Source organism: Elaeis guineensis, chromosome 12 (assembly GCF_000442705.2).
Source record: "Elaeis guineensis isolate ETL-2024a chromosome 12, EG11, whole genome shotgun sequence".
Lineage (NCBI taxonomy): Eukaryota > Viridiplantae > Streptophyta > Magnoliopsida > Arecales > Arecaceae > Elaeis > Elaeis guineensis.
This window is the reverse complement of record NC_026004.2, coordinates 8,141,931-8,161,990: the sequence shown is the minus strand read 5'-3', so window position 1 is coordinate 8,161,990 and position 20,060 is coordinate 8,141,931. Positions and strand designations below refer to the sequence as shown.

Genomic DNA, 20,060 nt, shown 5'->3' with positions numbered 1-20,060 from the left:
AGCCGGCATTCTCATAGTAGTAGGTGTTCTTGGCTCGGAGGGTGAAACTGAACTCTGGGTCTGGCTCGAACTGCACGACGGAGAAGGTTGTGGACGTAAAACTTGGGTGGAGCGAAATAGCAGTGCAGCACAACGATAACGATGGCGGCAGCGGGGAGGATGCATTGGGTACAGCGGTTGGTCTTCGATGCAGCGACGTGATGACATCGACGGCGATGGTTTCCGGTGGCGGAAAGGAGTGGGCCTCCACCGTCATGGCGCCGCTTCTTGGAGGATGATAAGGGGGCTGTTGGCAAGCTTTTGGACAGAGATTTTGGATGGTTTAAGCAGCTCGCAAACGTACGAGAACGAAGCCATGTCAATCGTTACATTTTTTTTTTTTTAATAAAACAATTATAATTCCGTTCTGGATGCTAATAATTAAAGGAAACCAGAAAATGTAGATACATATAACAATATGTTATAAATGTCGTGGTGGGATTTATTTCCTCACATATTTCTTATAAATGCCGTGGTGGGATTTATAACAATTACATTTTTTTTTTTTGATAAAACAATTATAATACCGTTCTGGATGCTAATAATTAAAGGAAACCAGAAAATGTAGATACATATAACAATATGTTATAAATGTCGTGGTGGGATTTATTTCCTCACTTATTTCCGTCCAGAATTTAGATGAATTCAAACACACGTAGTATACAAGGCAAATATAAAAAAAAAGGATTGAATTAGAGGTCCTATGAATTGATGGCATTCCCCAATCTTTTTGGTAAATGAGCTTCCCTTTTTAAATATTTAACAACTAAAATACTTGAATTCGAAATTCAACCGTCTGCTTATCTTTTTGGTATGTATCACTGAATATGAATGAATTCAAGAATGAACCTATGCACTACTGTTTAAGGCTATCTAAACGTATCTACTCAATGTCGTTAAATTTAAGAATTCACCACTCTTAATTCAACAAAAAGCTCTGCTTCCACTCTACCTAATTAAATAATCTAAATCATTAAAGACCAGAACAAGAAGATCAGTGTTACAAGATAGTTTATCGAAAACTAGCATTCGTGCTTTCCTTTCTGATCGAACCAAACCATCACGAGCTCGCTCTCCTCAAAACTCGCGAGTACGGTGGTGAACGACCTCTCCTTGCCTCCGCGCTTTCGCCAGATTTTCGAAACTGGGAAGCTGTCATTGTTTCAACATGGCCGAGGTTCGGTTCTCATTTCTCTTGTACTACCAGGTTTTTGGGATTCAATAATCTCAGGTTCCCCCAAACAGAAGATTTCTTCACTCCCATTGTTTACTCATAGGCGACCACGCACGAAAAAATATATTCATGGATAGGTTATATACCGATTACCGATGTTGCATTCTTTCACATTTGGGTACATAGAATATGAGCAACACAGAGATCACACGCAAATGCAGCGATGATTCATTGTCAAGCATTTAAAACATGACCATTTTGCAAATCAATTAAGAAACTACATACGGGCATTTATAGCATGAGAGTACCAGATTTTCATATAGTTCACCAGGGCTCCTGTAAGCAGCCGTAATGAGTAATGTAAGAGGCTCTAATCACCTTCCTTGACAAGGTTCATGCTAGAAGGATATAGCGAATATATGTCGCATATTCAAGACCCCAAAGGCAAAGTACTTTTTAGCGACAACAGATTCAGAAGGAGACAAAACGTGTTGCTATAAACTGTTTAACTGTTGCAGCAGAAGAAAATTGCATACTTCTCCTACGTTCAAGAAAAAATAATGGTCCTGGATGATGACAGATTAATCAGAAAATATTGATAGTAACAGTACAGTGCTTCAATCGTCAGTAGAAATTGTCATCAGAGAACAAGAAGTACCACCCCAGGTTGGGCACTGAAAGAGCAGTAGATAGAGAAATTATTGCATGCACTAGGTGCAAGTGAACAAAGGCAAATCCCCAAGCATATGCACGGTGGATAGCGTGCAATCTGGAATTGGTGAAATACAAAGGGTAGCATGGCGTGTTATCCACCGTAGGATTTGATGCGGTCCAATTGCACCTGGTGCATGCAATACGGAGGCCAGTAGATACAAAGATGGTACCATTCTTCTCTTTACAGCCCATCAGAACTACGATATGAGAATGTTGTCAACATGCCATGATGCTTGCCTGGAATTGTACCTCTTAAGGGCACTTGCTCTGAATATATGAAATCCCATGCTCTTCATAACTGTCAAACCACTTATATACAAGAATTACCTCCGTATGATAGGTAGACAAGCTTCTCTGAAAATATGATGGTTCCAAAAACCATTTGGTGCTTGCAAGTAATAACAGAATGGAAGGTGATACTTTTCTTTTAAAACAAAAAGAACAAAAATAAAAACTCACTCTGATTTGGAGAACCACATTTGCTGAAATGACCGAAGAGATGCCAGAATACTTCCTCCTACCCAAACGCTGTAATGATTATTCATACACACACATTATATGATGCAAACCATAATAACAGTGACAAACAACTATTGGATAAAGACCATCACGTTTCTGATGAGAATCGCTAAACATATCTCCTGGATGAACTTGTATATAAATTATCGGATAAATGCAGATGCATGACCTCCACTTGCCCCAAAAAAATTCATACATCCTGCATGCCTTTTCACACACACACACACAAAAAAAAAAAAAAAAAAACAAATGTAACCACAAACCACCATGAAGTGAAGCAAGGTACATTTGGGATATTCCTCATCTCAACTATGAAGCATCAGATACTGAGCCTACGGTTGGTGTGCGTTGATGATTGCTAGCTCTGGATAATGACTCTGAGAAAGTACCTTCTCCAAGAGTCGCAAGAAGTAAAATTTAGTGGAGCTTATAAAAGGTGCCAATGTACAGTGGTGATTCATCACGCATGTGTTGCACACAAACAAGACTTACAATTATTTAGATTTGTTGAGCATATCAAATGTCAGATGACATGTGCAAGTCAAACTAGTTAAACATAAATGTACTAAGCCATGCAAAGCATTCACCAACTATCTAATAAAACCATTAAGAAATAATATCAGACTACCAGTTCTTCGAAACAAAGTAAGAAGCAGGAGGGTTAATGTTGTAGAAAAAGAAAAACCAGACATTGTTTAGGTTTTTTAGAATTGAACATAAAGGTCTATTTTAAGATTTAAAATGAAACTGAAGAGCAGGTTCAATTCCTTGATTTCAATAAACTAATGTGCTGAACAAGCAGGTCTTCTGCGCTAGTGGATGGTGAACTTATAAACCAGGACAATACAGCATGCGGCTTAAAATACCGGAAGATCAACATGATGGTCAATGCACAAGATAAATAAAGGGTTTACCTTAAGTCATGGTAGCAATAAGTAGTTGTGGGAACTAAAAATCATAGGAGCATTCAAAAGATAGAGCATCATGGAGGATAAGTGTTTAGAGCAAGTGCAGCAACTATGGTTGATGTCCAGAGGGATTCCCCTCTCATTCTTTGATAAGTATCTCTGGTTGAGAAGATAGCATATTTTCCCCTTAGCAAAATTCAATTATAGAGGTTCTTACAATGCTCTAAGGGACATTAACTTTTTCACAAAGTGTCTTGCACAAATAGGTTGCTATTTGCTACAAACAAATGGAGGATATTGACATTAACCATCACATCACCATAAAAATTCACTCTCTGAAACCCCACATCCAATCCAATGCAAACTTTTTTGGGAAATCTATATTTCATAGCAACATTTGCTTCAATTATCAGTTAGGCAAACTCTCAAACTATGACCTGTATTAGATCTGGGAAAGTTATGCACCAATATAAGTCGATGCAGCTTCAAAACTCTATAATGCCATCTACAATATTAGAAGCTTAATTGTGCTTGAGGAATTTATACAAGCTGTTCCAACTTCCGAGCCCATCCAACTCCAAAATAGATATATAGATACATGAGATACACGCATATAAAGAACAGATAAGCTCGAAAAAAATAGAAGTAAAATAGGCTGCAGCAGTTGTTAACTGTATATGCGACACTTTCACAGAAAATGCGACACAAGTAAATAAATCAAATGATATATGAACTCATGGTTTTCAACAGTAAACAATAAAATATGACCTGAATCGTCTTTCTATTGCATTCCCACTTGCCAATACCTTAATGCATGCAGCTTGAGGAGCCTCCTGAAGGACATAATGCAATGAAAATCAGAATGGTAAATCCAAATTGAAATAAAAAGTCACCACCGCACACTAGAAGATCCAATTGTTCATGAAATCAGTTCTTTTTTCCTCCACTACCTCTACAAATATTGACCTTTGAAAGCTTAGCACACAATCAAGAAAAGAAAATGGCAGAATACACAACATATGCAAATAATAAAAGCCAAAGACAATTTAAGGTTCAGTCAACTTGAGTTAACTCATCACAGAAGTAATAAATGTTTTTCAGATTTGAGGATAAAGAGAAAATAGAATATTGTTAAACAAAATAAAGAAAATATATCAGATTTTAAAAAGTTTTGCTCATATTTTTGCTAATATTTTTGAAGGCCAAGACAGAGCAATTCTAAAAGGTGACTACAAGTTAATTCCTTTGACAATTGCATGTTTTGTTAGTAACAAGAACATAAAATTCAAGAGATGTGATCGCTGGTGAAATTCTACCTCCATCAACTCTTTCTCAAGCCTCCTGAGTTGTTAGCTATCAAGCTTCAGAGATGGCTGAGACGTGGTTGAATTGCGCACATCATGACAAGTATTTGAGCTACTTTGTCGCAGGCAGCAGTGGAAGACCTTTTGAAGAACATAACCATCATGTACAGCAGCAACAGTTGTGGATCCGCGCCCACTGCATTAGAAAACTGTTTCTTAGAGCTAGTCTTGTATTTAAGCAATAAAGAAAATTCCAATAGCAAAGATAGGCATCCACAAAACAACCACACCAGCTCAAAAATATTATTCGAAACATAAGTAGCATATCGACAACATGTACAAGTTGCCAACAATAGAAAGCCAGAAATGATAACCATGAAGTACAATTTGGATGTTTTTCATAACCGTGTTTTATTAAGAACTAGAAGATATGACAGTTAGGCAGCAAAAAAAAAAAGTTTAATTTTTCTTAATAATGGTTATAAATCCAGAAAATAGCATAAGAATTTTAAGAGGATAGGATGCATTGGCCAAAATCAGTTCATGTCACTTCTCATCAATTAAGACAAGGCTTCAGTTATCCATTGAGATTTCGAAGATCAAACATTATATCCAACAATTTCAATAAACTGGAAATAAGCTTCTATAATTTTGATCAGAATGCCACCACTGCTCTAATGACCAAGTAGCAGCAGATTACTTGATTTGATGCTTATCCCACAGCAACATCCAGGAAGGGTCAAGCATAGAGAATATACTACTGTTCATTGGTGAATATATGCTATGGATGAGTCAGTGTCACATGATTCAACACCAACATTTACCAAAATATGCAACCAAATTATTTACCAAGAATGCTGCATAAAACACTTAAGCTGCAGCCAAGACATGGATTTAGAATGAATGGTATGTGTCTCATTATACAGCTGCTTTTACATGGCATAATTTTTCAATTACCTATTAGGAGACCTTTGTAGATAAGGAGAGCAAGCATTTTAAAACAAGAAAAGCCAAAGTGAAAGTTTTATATAATGAAAGAACAGAAACTTGTGATAAGAAATAAAATTACAAGACTTGGGGAAAATAATAGCTGACTACATTAAATCTAAAATTGCACTCAAGTGTCGATGCATGTGAATATGGCTCCTGACATAGAAAATGTTGATGAAAGGAGAGCATGAAAGAATTTCAGCAAGCATGGAGATCAAACCTATCAACAACCAGAGATGTAGCTTGCCCAGATGCAAAAGATGTGAGAACTTGGGAGTCAAAGATAGTATAGTCCAACAACCATTGTTAATATAGTCAAACAACCATGGTCATATGCTAACCAGTAGGAGAAAACTTGAAGCCTACAAAATGCTTTAATAAACATGTCAAGTGTCTAAATGAAGAATGGACTGATAGCATACAGCATTTGTTGCTAAAAATAAAGCTGGAACTTCGTAATCCTCAAACATGAGCTCTGCTGCCCTGTTATACATTAAATGAAAAGGTTTCAGTCATGCATATCCAGCACCTTGACAAAAATACAGAAATAACAAATCTCAGTCCCATGTGAATTATAGATCATAAGGAACCAGATCACCTTTCTCTTTGTTGTGGAGTATTACAAGATGGCTCTGCAAGCAGCATTGGATGTTCTTTGGGATCAATTAATAACTGCTCCCTGTGAAACACAATGCAGTCATCATAATCATTTTTCACATAGTTATCTCAAACCAAATTGCTTCTCTAGTCGGTGTGTTTGGGAAGATCCTTCACAGAACTGACATGGTGGTTAATTAGTTGTGATATGATCCATGCTTAAGGCATAAGCTCCATTTCAGATACTATTGGGTGTAACAATGAGTCTGAAACCAGCAAACACATCTGAGCTATCCACCAATAAGTAAATTGGATGCTCGGTTCCTTTCCACTAAATCTAAACAATAAGATCACAGGGGGGAAAGCTTTTCTTACTAAAACTGGGAGGAGGAAGGTGCAGGGGATGGGGATTAGGTCCTTTGCATACTAATATACATAAAGGTAAGCAAACTCAGTCAGCAGTACATGCCTAAGCTAGTGTATTGGACATCATGCTGGGGAGGGGGATTAGGTTCTTTGCATACTAATATGCATAAAGGTAAACAAACTCAGTCAGCAGCATGTGCCTACTATAGTGTATTGGACATCATGTATCTGTGTAGGGTACTGATAAGACTGGCCAACAGCAGTTACAAATTCCAGATAACAGCAGTTACAAATTGCAAACAGCAAACATCACTACTTGCAACCATTTGACCAAGAGAGTAAATAAATCTAATATATCAGATAATAGGTTTCAAAGATAATAATTATAAAGCATGGATTACAATATAACGACAACAATAAGAGGCCACTAAACCATATAGATGTGCAAAATTCTCCACCCTTTTGACTTACTGTAAAACATTCAGCAGCTTACCTTGATGCGTGCACAGCAGAATGAATAAAGTGAGACAAAATCTGCATGGTAATAATGCTGATAGGTGGCGCCATGAATGATAAAGATATTGTTGTATATAAAAGATGGCATATAGCAATATGCATTTAAATGCTAAAATGCAGCCGCTTGCAGTGGCTGTTCTTCACAACATGGAACGATCGGGTATTTAACACCAAGGTAAGGACACAATCATCCATGAAGGACATCTATCACACTTTGTTATTGTACAATACCCTAATGAAAATTATTCCAGTGCATTGTATGATGCACCAAACTTATAAAAAGTGTGGGCTAATGTAAAAAGTTATGGATTGCAAGCTCATAACATCTGTTTCTGATGTAAGATGAAGCACAGAAAATGAAAGACAAAAGAGAGAAAAAAAAAATAGCTCTCATCTTTGACATCATAGACGCTAGCTAGACCAGCACGAGACACAGCTCATACCTAAAAGCATGATTCCATATATTGTCAACAATATCCCAATCAACAACAACTCCATCTTTTATAGGTGATTCCACCTAATCAATGTTAATAAACATTACTGTCATAGGAAAACTAACAAAATTTTGCAAATAAATCAAATTTCATCAATCTTTGGAAGGTACAGAAGTGCAAGCATAAGCCTCTTAGCTGGCTGACCTCCATACGGTCACATCTATATCCCAAGGCTTGAGAACCAACATACAACTTCCGTTTTGCCTTGGGTTTATCTGAATCAGGTGGCTCGACACCATTTTTTGAATCTGATGTAGGTTCAGAATCCTTCTCAGACTTGACACCATTGTTATCTTCTACTTGATCAATTGAGCCAACTACCTAACAGTGCAGAGCATTTATCAAAACAAAGCATGGGCCAGATTTCCAAACATCAAATCAGACACAATTATATTATCATATTCTTTGTCATAAGTAAAAATATTTATTTATCCAGATTGAATTGTTATCCTAAAAAAAATATTTTTTAAAAAATGTAAAACAGGTTAATATCGTTGTACTGCAGAAATTATGTTTCTTTCTTCTTCTTCTTCTTCTTGAGGAAAACCAAATAATTCATCATCATTGATGCCAAAAATACATTAATCCAAGTAAGGTAGCAAAGCAATGAAGATCAGGAAAATAATATTGAGTTGCCAAAGTATAACTTGTGAATGTGAATTGAATGTAATCTGAAGGATATAATGATGCATAACAATTATCTCTTTTGCATCAAATGGATAGTCCCAAGGAATAGTAATCTTAATCAATATTAGTTTTGTAGACCTTTTCAAAACAACTAACCTTGCATGAGATTTATCTCTAGACACCACAGTTTCCAGAGTACATTAATAATTAATTTTGAAGACCCAAAGGAAGAGATAAATAGGAACTTGAACTTCACCGTTTTCTCAACTGACACATCACCAAACTATGCCAACGAACAAAAAATGATCGCAAGTGGCCTTCCAAAGAGCAAAAAGTATAAAACGTGACAACATTGTACCAGAATTTAAAATTGCGGCAAAAATATACACAATGTATCGCACTTCAAGAAATACTTCCTGAGGGAAACACTGCCCTGGGAACATCTTCGCCGGCATAACCAGCTTTGCAAGTGTGAGAACCCAAATCGATAACTACGGCCGAGACTTCATCTGAGCATGTACATCAGACAAAATCACTACCAACTGGTTGCCATCTTTCTAGGGTTAGCCAAGAGATAAACGGAAAAGAAGCTGGTGAGAGATCGAAGTAGCTGAAATAGAACTCACCGCCACCGTCCATGATGACGAACTCGAGGGAGATCTCGGAACGTAAAACCAGCTCAGAGAAGGGTTCGCCGTGGGTGGTGGAGAAAGCGGGGCTCGAATAGACCGTGGATGCGGGGGAGGGTCGAGGGGGAGGAAGGAGAGACTCGCCAGAGAACGGGGATGGGTTTGATGTCGAGGACGGGAGGGAACCGGGAACAAGGCTTCAGAAGCGTTTGTACGTATTTTCTCGTAAACACAAAAAGAGGGTTTACACACGCTTGGGCGAACTTTCGAGTCGTAGCCCACCAAGCGGAGGAAGTCAAGGGTGACAAAATATCATCTCATCCGCCAATTTGATTCGTGATCCATCAATCATAAATAAATTTAAATTTAAACTAAATAAAATTTGATCAATAATCCATTCAATTTATTTAATAAATAAATTAAATTTAAATTTTAAATAATTATTTAATTTATTTAATTTATTTAATTTTTGAATCAAATTAGTTGGTATATTATCGATAGGACCGTCTAAATAGATCGGATGATGGGCTAATGGGAACCTTAAAAAAAAAAAAAAAAAGCATGATTTTTTTTTTGTTGCTTTGATCCCACGATCAAATCCAATGGTAGAAGACACTCCACGCTACTTGTTGTATTTCATCGATTTCCTACTATTATTCAAAATTTCAAACCCCACTAGGGCTCTTCCCCTCCCTTTCTTCTTTTGCACCGCTGCTATTTCGAAGACAATGTCAATTGATGGCCGATGGTTGCTAATCGTGACATAGATGATCGGATGGAGATTGAGGGAGGTGTGGGAGCGTTGATATGTAAGCTCGAGATGATCGAGCGCAGGGAGGTGGAGACGTCCGACAAGTGAGACAACGACGACATGGGCAAAAGCACTGATGCCACCAGTGAGTCACCAGATCTTTTGACTGAATCCATGGTAAGAAACGTTGTCGGTGAATTTTCTAGATGGAAAAGGAGCACAGAAAACTACGACAACTGTGATCACCATATCTCCTTCGACCGGAGCCACGGTGAGGAGCACTGTCAGAAGATTTTCTATACATAAGAGGAGAGGAGATGCAGATAAGTATGGTCGAATGAAGTAGATGAGGCCTGTGAGGGTGAAGATGTGGAGGGACGGTCGGGTGGAGTAGCAGTTTTTCTTTTCTTTTTTTATGGTTAGATAGAGTAGGTTTTTTTTCTTTATTTTTTTTTTTAAACAGATTGTAAACAAGTCGGATCGTATAATCTTTTTATTAAATAGGTCGAGTTCGGATTTTAAAATCTGACATGTTTAATAAATAAATCGGATCTCCGTTCAGAGTTTTTTAATTCAATCCGTATATGATCCGATTTGTTTATATTCGATCTGATCTGATTGCCACCTCTAGAAAAAATATTGTGTGAACCGATGAAACCCTGGGAGCATATGCACGGTGGATCACGCGCAATCGAGAATTGGGGAAATTCAACGGGTAATGTGGCGTGTTATGCACCATGGGATTCAGCGCGGTCCACTAGATCAGATCCAAGTAATATCCACATTTATTAAACTTCTATTTTTTGTTCACGGTAAATTATTTTCTGCGTATTATATAACGTGGATGAGAGAGATTATGTAAATAGAGACATGGTCGGGCCCTTGACGAAGAGGACCAGGATTTCTGTAATAAAATATAACAAAATTATATAGCGTTATCCAAGCATCATCCACTTGTTGAGAGCCAAACACCATGGGCCAAAGGTGCGTTTGGATAACTGCAACTAGTTTAAATGAATGACCCATTTCTGGTATTACTGCTATAACTTCACCAAAATTATGTTAGGCAAACAACATTTGGAGTCTATTTTGATACAACTAAAAGACTTTTAAAGATATCTTTGTGATGACTTTAAGTCCACCAATTGATAAAGATATAATTAATATTATTTTAATAGTACAATAAATTGTATTTATAATCACTTGGACAAATAAATATGAAATTTTATTTTATTGCAGCTCTAAATCTGCAGCACTAAAAACCGAAAATGTAATTGCAAAAAGAATGACCACGGCCACCACAACTTCAAATGCATGCATCTTTCACTAGCTCGTTGTTGTCACGTCTCTTTTGTATTATTTTAATGAGACTGCAATCTAAACTAACTGGCACTGTCCCATGGCTTTGCTTGTCATTATTATTCATAAACCTAAGTTATGGCTATGATTGGTTTCATCCAATTAAAAACAATCATAGTAAACCATTATCCAGCATATTAATCATTGTTGCCCCTGTGCTATAGCTATAAAGCAAATTAATCCATGTATTTTCATTATATTTCAATCTATTCAACATGATCGAGTGGTCAAATAAATGTAGCTAGATATTACAAGATGTCTCGATTAGATTAACAAATTAGTCAATTTATCAAACTACCTTAACTAAGTCAGGAAGTTTCTCAAGGCCACCGCTGTTATCCCTATAATTTGCGATAATTGGCTTATCAGAATATATCTTGAAAAATTAAAGAATTCAAAAAAAATTATTTTTTATATAGTAAGAATACTAATATATTATTAAAAAAATCCAAATAAATTTAACTTATTTTTTTATAATTAATAAATATTTATTTTTAAAAATTTTATAGATAGCAATTATACCAACCTATCAATCCAATTCATGACTGATCCACTTTAAATAGGTTAAAATCTGACGTAAATAGATTTAGATTATAAACGGCCAATACATCTATTTGTTAAATACAACAGATTCTGATTTAGGTATTTTAATCATTAAATTTGTTTCATATATAATAATTGGGTTGGATCATGATTTAACTCATTTAACCATTCCCATCCGTACATGTGGGGCTCCAAACTATCTCGAGGTTGCATCAATTGTTTCTTGTCATCTGTCGTCAAAAAGTTTCTGTGGTGCGTAAAAAGGTTTTCTAGTCTCTCAGCACTATTTTTCAATAAAAAATAAAAATAAAAACATAAGCTCCTCAGGATCAGGGTTTATTTTCTAAAACTCGATCTATTTTAAATAACATTGATCAAAAGAATCTCTGCCATCCATCAAACCATCTCCTGTCGAGTCTCGCCAATAAACCCACGTGGCATCAAAGACCATTACGTGCGCCATCGCCTTTGGCGGAATAGCAAACAAAAACCCCATCCTGCTGCCCGTTCGGGTTTTCTTGCGCAAGGGTTCTCTTCTCCTCTCGCAGGTAGCCCGGTCTCCTCCCCTCGGCAGCAGTTCTTTCTCGTCGATCGCTCCACTCACAGAGTCGATCATTGAGCGATGGGAGACTCTCAATACTCCTTCTCGCTAACCACCTTCAGGTACTCACCGTTCCTTCCACTTCCTTCCTACCTTCTCCCAAACCCTCGAATCCCCAGATCCTAACTCCTGTTTCTTGATTCAGCCCTTCGGGGAAGCTGGTGCAGATCGAGCACGCTCTGACGGCCGTCGGATCCGGCCAAACATCTCTTGGAATCAAGGGTAATCTTTTCCTCTTTGGATGAATTCACCCCCTTTCTTTTGATCACACCAGCTGGGGTAGATCGGTGTTTGCGCTGCTGTTCTTCTTGAACAAACGATTTTTATGGACTATTGGATATAAAATAGCCTTGGCCAACGATTTTTTTTGGCCTATGATAGTTTAGTCTCCAAGCATTGGGTTAAAGTGAATGTGAGTTGTTTGGTTTTGGCCGTCTAGGTTTGGTAAGTTTTGCACCCAAGCAAACTGTCAAGAAAGAGCCTTAGTTTGCGTTACATGGAGCGTGCCAACTACTGGACTAGGGTTCTTTCTGACTTGATTTTTTCTATTCTGGGCATAAGGAAAATCTCTCTCTCTCTCTCTCTCTCTCTCTCTCTCTCTCACACACACACACACACACACACACACACACAGAATGCTGACCTGAATTTTCATAGCTAAGAATTATCGCAATTTTGGCTTGCTCAGATATTTCAAATTTTGACGAGGATTTATCTTATTCTCGTTTATTTTATTGCTATCTAGATTGTAGCCTCCTAATTTCTTCTTTGCAGACTTTTCTTCTTGGGGATATATGCCATAACAGAACATGTAAATTTTGATAGCAGATATCGTCACTTATCCACATTTGTTTCTTGTTTTCCTAAATCAATCTTTAAAAAAAAAAAAAATCTGTTTCTTTAATTACCAGATAAGTTCATAACCCTTTATATAGACCCAATAAACCTGACGCTTGTCCAGAACCAAACAACATCTGAGATAGTTTGACAGTTAGACTGAAGGGTCATGTTATTTCCTCTTGATTGTTTTCTGAACACGCCATGTCATGCCATTGACATTAATTATTCTTCTTATGTCGTTGTTTGAGGGGCTTAGGTATTGGCGCAGGAATACTATCAATTGTTCTAGTTGGACGTTTCCTTCCCAAAAATGGGTGAACAGTTCTGAGTTTTTGATGTGAAGGAATTTTGAGTTTCATTAGTTCACAAGAAGCAGGTTTAGATTCTTTAGTTATACTTGATGGAAGTGATGTTGCTTATATAATTAGATGTTAAATTGATTGAGGTGATGCAGTGTTGGAATCCTAGTGACTGGTCAAAACTAAAAGTTAACTAGTTGTTAAGCATGATTTATGCAATTCCTCATATTTTCCTCACATGTCTGTTATCTTAGATTTTCTTATACACAAAATCTAAAGTTATCATATTTGTATTGGTGGTGATTGCAGCTGCCAATGGAGTTGTTATTGCAACTGAGAAGAAATTGCCTTCCATCTTGGTGGATGAGACATCTGTAAGCACACATCACTTCCACCTCTGGAAATACTTTTGTTGTCCTCATGTGATTGTAGCAAAGTTCACTTCATTTGATATTTTCTCCATCCCAAGCTGTTTTACCCTAGATGGTTTTAACCTTTCTTTATTGGGAAGACAGTAATTTTCATGTTTCAACATGTTTAACTTTTTTATGCATCCTTTTGGTTTGTATATTTGCTAACTTGCTTTCTAGTGAAAGTAAAAAGTAAAAACTGAAAAGCAATGGATTCACTTTGGTTGATTGTTTGTTGCGTGGTGGACTTGCATCATGATTTTAAATTTTGGACCTCATCATGAAGAGTCATTTTATGACTGCCTGCAAACTTAAGTTCCTATAACTGGGGAACCACCTTCAGACTCATGCATGACTTATTAATGAGCCTTAGGGCATTTGAGTAGGCCAGCCCGAAGATGTGCAGGTCTCCCTGGAGCATCTCTTAGAGGTCTGTGTTAGTGAGACTAAGATACCTCGGTATCCTTAGTCTTTTGCCATTGCTTTCTGTTTTATGCCACCTTGCTCTCCAATGACACCCTTATTTTCTTAACACCCTCTTCTATGACATCTATAAGGGTCAAATGCTCACCAGCTGGTGAAGGTAATGCTTGCTGGCTGTACTTTTGGCCAAGCTCAAGAGCTGTTTGGGCAGTTTGAAAGTTTAAGGACTCTAATTAGTCTGAGAATGTTTAGTTTCCCATTGAAATGGTTGGTTGGCTCTAGGACCTTTGGTTTTGGGGGCATGCAAGTCAACACATGCTTTTCTGTAGATGCAAGAGGTACATGATTTGGATGCTTCTCTACGTTCAATTTCGTTTCTAAAATTTTCTTGTCTAAGTGATAATGACTGGAAGTAGTAATACAGATATCAACATATTTTTTCCTTTGAGTCTGTCAAGTAATGCTTGACGAATTAATATGGGTAGTCTAGTTATATGGGATCTACTATGTTTGGTTGAAGCCTTGTTTTTACACTTCCTTTCAGAATTAAATATTTTGTTGACTAATGAAGGATGTGCTTCGAAGCTTTTTGTTTTTGTTGAGACAAGTCTCCTCACATCTGCTTAAATTGGTATATTTTTTTATTAGCTTCTGATTACAACATCTGGCGATTTTCCTTCTTTTTATTTTCTTTCTATCATTCACGTTTCCTTGCAGAGTTGCAGTTAAACCTTCAGCTTTATCAATAAGCTCTTTATGTTTGCTTTTTCTTTGGAACATGGAAGCTTGATTTAAACTTGTTTGACTGTAGGTGCAAAAGATTCAGCTGATGACAACGAACATTGGTGTTGTTTACAGGTATTATGTGCCACTTATGATGTTCATTCCTTTGTTTATTTAAGTTGCTTATCTTTTGTTTAGGATATTAAATATTATGTAACGTCCAAACTGATTCTGAACTTTGATTCTATACATGATGTTATCATGGAATTTCTTGTATGATAACTGTTTATAGACTCCTTTAGCATGCTTCCAGATATATAGTCATCATGTCCCATGGTGATAGTTGTAGTAATTGTTAATTTTATAAATAATAAAAGCCGTTGAATCAATAAATGTTTTTGAAAAAGGTGCATGTCAGAAACTTTGTTAGTGGTTTTTCCTTCTAAATTGCGCATCAGTGACATTACACGAGCCTAGTAAAGCGAATGCAAACTAGTCCATTGGTGCGATGCCGTGATGAAATTCACATGATTTGTTAATTTGACACCTGCAGAATGCTGACATCTCTTCCCTTGAGATTTGAAACGGGGGATTCCTTGATCACCTTTATATATGCTATTGCTCATAACATTCTATTGCTAAGTATTTGTGAGCTTTTTTTCAGAATCACCTTGTCTATTAGATGCCATCATTAATTTTATTTTCTTCTCTCAATTGTTTGTCTATTTCTATGCAGTGGAATGGGCCCAGATTCCCGTGTTCTTGTGAGAAAAAGCAGAAAGCAAGCACAACAGTATTACCGACTCTATAAGGTCTGGTCAGCTAAAAGTTATTCTATTTACGTAGCACCAAGATTTGTCCAACTACTTCCATTATGGTTTTTCCTCCCTCCGATTCATGAACATTCTGCATTTTATTTATTTATTTATTTATTTGCACTACACATAGTAGTAGCATATTTATCACTAAACCCCTCAAAAGCATATTTTATATGCTGCTTACCAGAAAACAAAAAAAAGCGTATATTATATGTTTTATACTACTCATTTGAGAAATAGTTTCCCTGAACACAGACGTTGTTTCAATTTACACTTCGGCAAACAAATAGATTGAAAGGCAATCAGTCAACGGAGACTCGTGCTTCATTTTGCTTGCTGTCTGATGGGAAAAAAATTACTATTTTTTAATGGATGCATGACAGGGAGGACCTGTCTGTACGAAGCTTCTTTGTTATTTATTGTCCTTTCCGGACTTTTGTTGAATGCCAATAATTCTGCATTTGTCCTTGCTTTATATTGTTATTTCATGCTTTCTGATAGTTGCTGTGAATTCATGATCTCAGGAGCCTATACCAGTTACCCAACTTGTTAGGGAAACTGCAGCTGTTATGCAGGAGTTCACTCAATCTGGGTATGTTATTTTTTGAGTTGCTTAGCCAAAGGATACATATCAGAATTTCCAATTCTTAGCAAATGATAACAAGCCTATTTGTTTGTCAAAGATGATTTTTTTCCATAGATGTATATTTGCAACTAAATTATGGACCTTATCTCCTCCTTTGTTGACAATGACATATGAATCAACTATTAACCCAATATTTCACATTTTAAAGCTGCACCGGAACTGGCTATTGGCCTTTCCTTTATCACCTTAATTTTTAATTATAGTCTATACCTATCAGTCCTCTGTGGCAAAGTCTTTTTTTTGTTTTGTTTTGTTTTGGTTGGGGGGGGGGGGTCATATTACCTCTATCAAAAACACTATGAGATTCACTGTATGTGGTAATTGAATGATTCCTCTTTATTCTGATTCACCAATGTCGTATGTCAAATCTTCTACCAGGTCAATTAAACTTGTTGACTTGTTCTTTGAAAATGCATGAAACTTCAGTTAATTTTTGCTTTTAGATGTTGACTTATTCGTTGCAAATGCGTGAAAGCAAAGTTGAACTTTAGTTAACTTTTTGTTTTAGATGTAGTTTCCTTTTTCCATCTTGATTAGATTCCCTCCAAGACTTTGGTAACCTTCTTCAGCTTCCTCATAATTCTGAAGCTTATTTTGCATGTTAGTATCCATACTTGTTGACTGCCTTCTATGTGTCATGGCTGGTCCCTCTTTTATTTATAATTTGCCATAACCGGTGTTGCATGAACATGGGCACGAGAATCGGATTTGAGCGCATGTCCAGATGTTGTACTTGGCAAGAGGAGAAAAAAGAGATACAATGATATGTAGAAAAGTAATTTTAACTAGCATATATATACATAAAATTATGTACATACATATGTGTACATACAGACGCACATGCATACATACATATATAGAGTATCATGTAAAAGAAATATCAAAAAACATTAGTTGTTAAAAATTCCAATCAGCTTAAGGATCTTAGACCAGTTACAGTTTACAAAATTATTTTAACAACTGCATCCTTAACCAATCTTTGAAATGCTCATTTTGAACATCATTATAGCGGATTGAACTGATTGTTGGAGGAATTAACTCCACCAATTTTCACAAACTGTAATTAGTAAATATTAACAAGTATCCAAGTATTTGACACATATCCAACTTGGGTATGTATCTGGCATGGATTCTAGGAGCTGGATGTTGGTGTCCAGGTAACACAGGATATAATCAGGATTCTATAAATGGCTGCTGTCAGGTTGAGAGCCAATGGTCTATGCTCTCAAACTCGGATAAATCACAGAAAATTCATATAGCCAATGCCACCTGTATGGATAGGTATTACATGTATGTAACAAAAACCAAGCTTTCCTTGCCATAAGTTCCAAATGGGCATGTTTAAGTCTCACACTCCAACTTTAGGTGCACAATCAGATATGCCAGCTTGAAACTCTGATTGTCTGGTTATTGCAAAGAAGGCCATATGATAATTCTTATAATTCATGCTTTCTTTTCTTTTCCCTTTCTTTAACCCCTGCAGTGGTGTAAGGCCATTTGGAGTTTCGTTGCTTGTTGCTGGATATGATGACAATGGTCCACAGCTGTATCAGGTATTTTGGCATTTTACCCTTCCTTTTTTTTAACTTGTTTCACCATCAGTAGGGGGTTCTGAGATTAGTGCATGATATTTCTAATAATTTCTTTCAGGTGCATTGCCTGTTGTTAGGATCCATCAATGTAACATATTTTTTTTCCTATAGTAATATGTATGTACATCTTAAATTGACGATTTGTCGCATGAATTGATCTTAATCTGCATCTGGTTCTTTTTTAATAGGTACATGCAAGTCATGTAGCTTCTCGCATTCATTTGTTTTTTCTCACCTTTTTATGTGTACTGTTATTAACATGATGTGACAATTCAAATCTTATTTTTTCTTATTTCTTTGAACCTTGTTTTCTAGGTTGACCCATCAGGTTCTTACTTTGCTTGGAAAGCATCTGCGATGGGGAAAAACGTTTCCAATGCAAAGACATTTCTTGAAAAGAGGTACCTAGTGCTGGCTGATTCATCCATAATCCCCTTTAGAGCTATAGACAACCTCCATCACCACTTTCTTAGAAAACCTTAATTCATCTCTGAAATTCTTTGTTTGTTGTCATGCTTTCTCCTTGCTTGAGGAATACCTGGCCGTTGCAAGCATCTGCTTTTATTCCTTGATCACAAGTTGAAACCTTTCTTCTTATTATAGGTATACTGATGATATGGAGCTTGATGATGCTGTCCATACTGCCATTTTGACTCTTAAAGAAGGGTATTTTCATATGCTTCATTGGAAACATTTTTCATTCATTAAATACCTTGTTCTTCTGTGATGCTAATGAATTATATTGCAAAATGTGTAGGTTTGAAGGTCAAATTTCAGGAAAGAACATTGAAATTGGAATTATTGGTGCTGACCGTAAATTCAGGTATGCTTATTCAACTTCTGTTTGACAAATGGTTGTTCAAGTGTTTCAATGTTTTAAGTGATGTTATCGGTTTATCATGTCTAATGCATAGAATTGCAGTGTTCGTATTGTTTAACCAAGTAAAATGTGTTCATCTTATTTTTGTGCATCTTTTGGTATGGATGTACTGGTTAGGCTACATCAATCTAATTTAGTGCCAGTAGAGTTACAGAAAAGTTAGGCGGTGCCATGAGGCGCTTGCTTGTATGATATTACCTCTTGCCCGTTGGATAAGAGGATGGGGGTTTGATACTAATTCATGTCGAGTGCTCGCTTCTGCCCTGTGGGATGGGGTTCGTTTAAAAAGTGGGGATTTAGCTCCTCCAGGTCTCTAAAAAGAAGAAGAAGAAGAAAATGGAGAAGTTTTGGCATTTATGATGCCTATTAGAAATGCCTCCATACCCTCTTTTACTGTCAGAATTTACGTGTAAAAGTACTGTTATAAACATAGCACTTGTGCATTTGAAGTTCATCAAGCCTTGGCCAAAGCTATGTTTGGATGCTGGAAGAGCAAGGAAAAGCTATAAATTGGGTGGAGTGTGCCCAGATCGGCTGATTCTCACTCAGTTGCTTTTTCGGTTCATCAGTTAGTGACAAACATAGCATAAATAAATTTTGTAAGAGAAATGCATCTTGACGGTAATATTATGCATAGCTACTAATCAACAAAAGTTGTGATTGATGTATGGGGAGGCAGTAAGCATCTGGACCAAAGGGTGGTCATACCTTGCTGCATGCAAAAAGGAATGAACGTGCTGCAGGGTGGTAGTGTTTCTATGTTCTTATAATTGATGTCTTACTCATTATATTTCATTTTATGCTGCAGAGTACTTACTCCAGCTGAGATTGATGATTACCTGGCGGAAGTGGAGTGATTTTGTCAAATCCTGTATCCAGCTGAGGATATTGAATTGTTTTGATGTGTACAATTTTTTTAAACATTCAAGTTTGTGACTTCGGGTTTCATCCATTGCGCTCCAAATTTCTCTAAGTTGTAATGGTTTCGTTACTTGATACTGCACAACTGAAGTTATAACCTGCAGAAGGACTTGCCTAAAATATCTTACCATGCTGGGTATGTGTTCGATTGAAGAAGGGTTATCGGTATCATAAGTTTTATATCTGTTGTGCCATATGACAAGTGGGGCATATGTGAAAGGACGTGCAAAGCATGTCATACTCTCAGACAAGGTCGTCTAGTGAGGGTTAGATATGCGCAGCTTTATTCTACGCGAAAAGAATGTTTTCATGCTTCAAATCTATGACCCCCAGGATATAACGGAGTAATCTTATAATCAAGGTTTATTCTTGAAGTA

The 20,060-nt window shown here is 36.8% G+C and overlaps 1 protein-coding gene and 1 non-coding gene across 2 annotated transcripts; one reads left to right on the top strand and one right to left on the bottom strand.

The window, feature by feature from the left end:
• Positions 1 to 1,461: 1,461 nt before the first annotated feature.
• LOC105055528 (uncharacterized) lies at positions 1,462 to 9,080 on the bottom strand. Its single transcript, XR_012135864.1, has 5 exons — positions 8,875 to 9,080; positions 6,247 to 8,757; positions 6,071 to 6,131; positions 4,671 to 4,854; positions 1,462 to 4,187 (listed from the first exon to the last, which is right to left on the bottom strand). It is a non-coding gene; the product is annotated as an uncharacterized protein (transcript).
• A 2,906-nt stretch (positions 9,081 to 11,986) lies between these two features.
• Positions 11,987 to 19,803, top strand: LOC105055438 (proteasome subunit alpha type-2-A). The gene is made up of 11 exons (XM_010937248.3): positions 11,987 to 12,193; positions 12,277 to 12,353; positions 13,580 to 13,644; positions 14,915 to 14,961; positions 15,563 to 15,638; positions 16,169 to 16,236; positions 17,774 to 17,843; positions 18,198 to 18,283; positions 18,486 to 18,548; positions 18,640 to 18,705; positions 19,571 to 19,803. Exons 1-11 carry the CDS (start codon positions 12,153 to 12,155, stop codon positions 19,617 to 19,619), a joined length of 708 nt encoding a protein of 235 aa, XP_010935550.1. The 5' UTR covers positions 11,987 to 12,152; the 3' UTR covers positions 19,620 to 19,803.
• Positions 19,804 to 20,060: the final 257 nt, after the last annotated feature.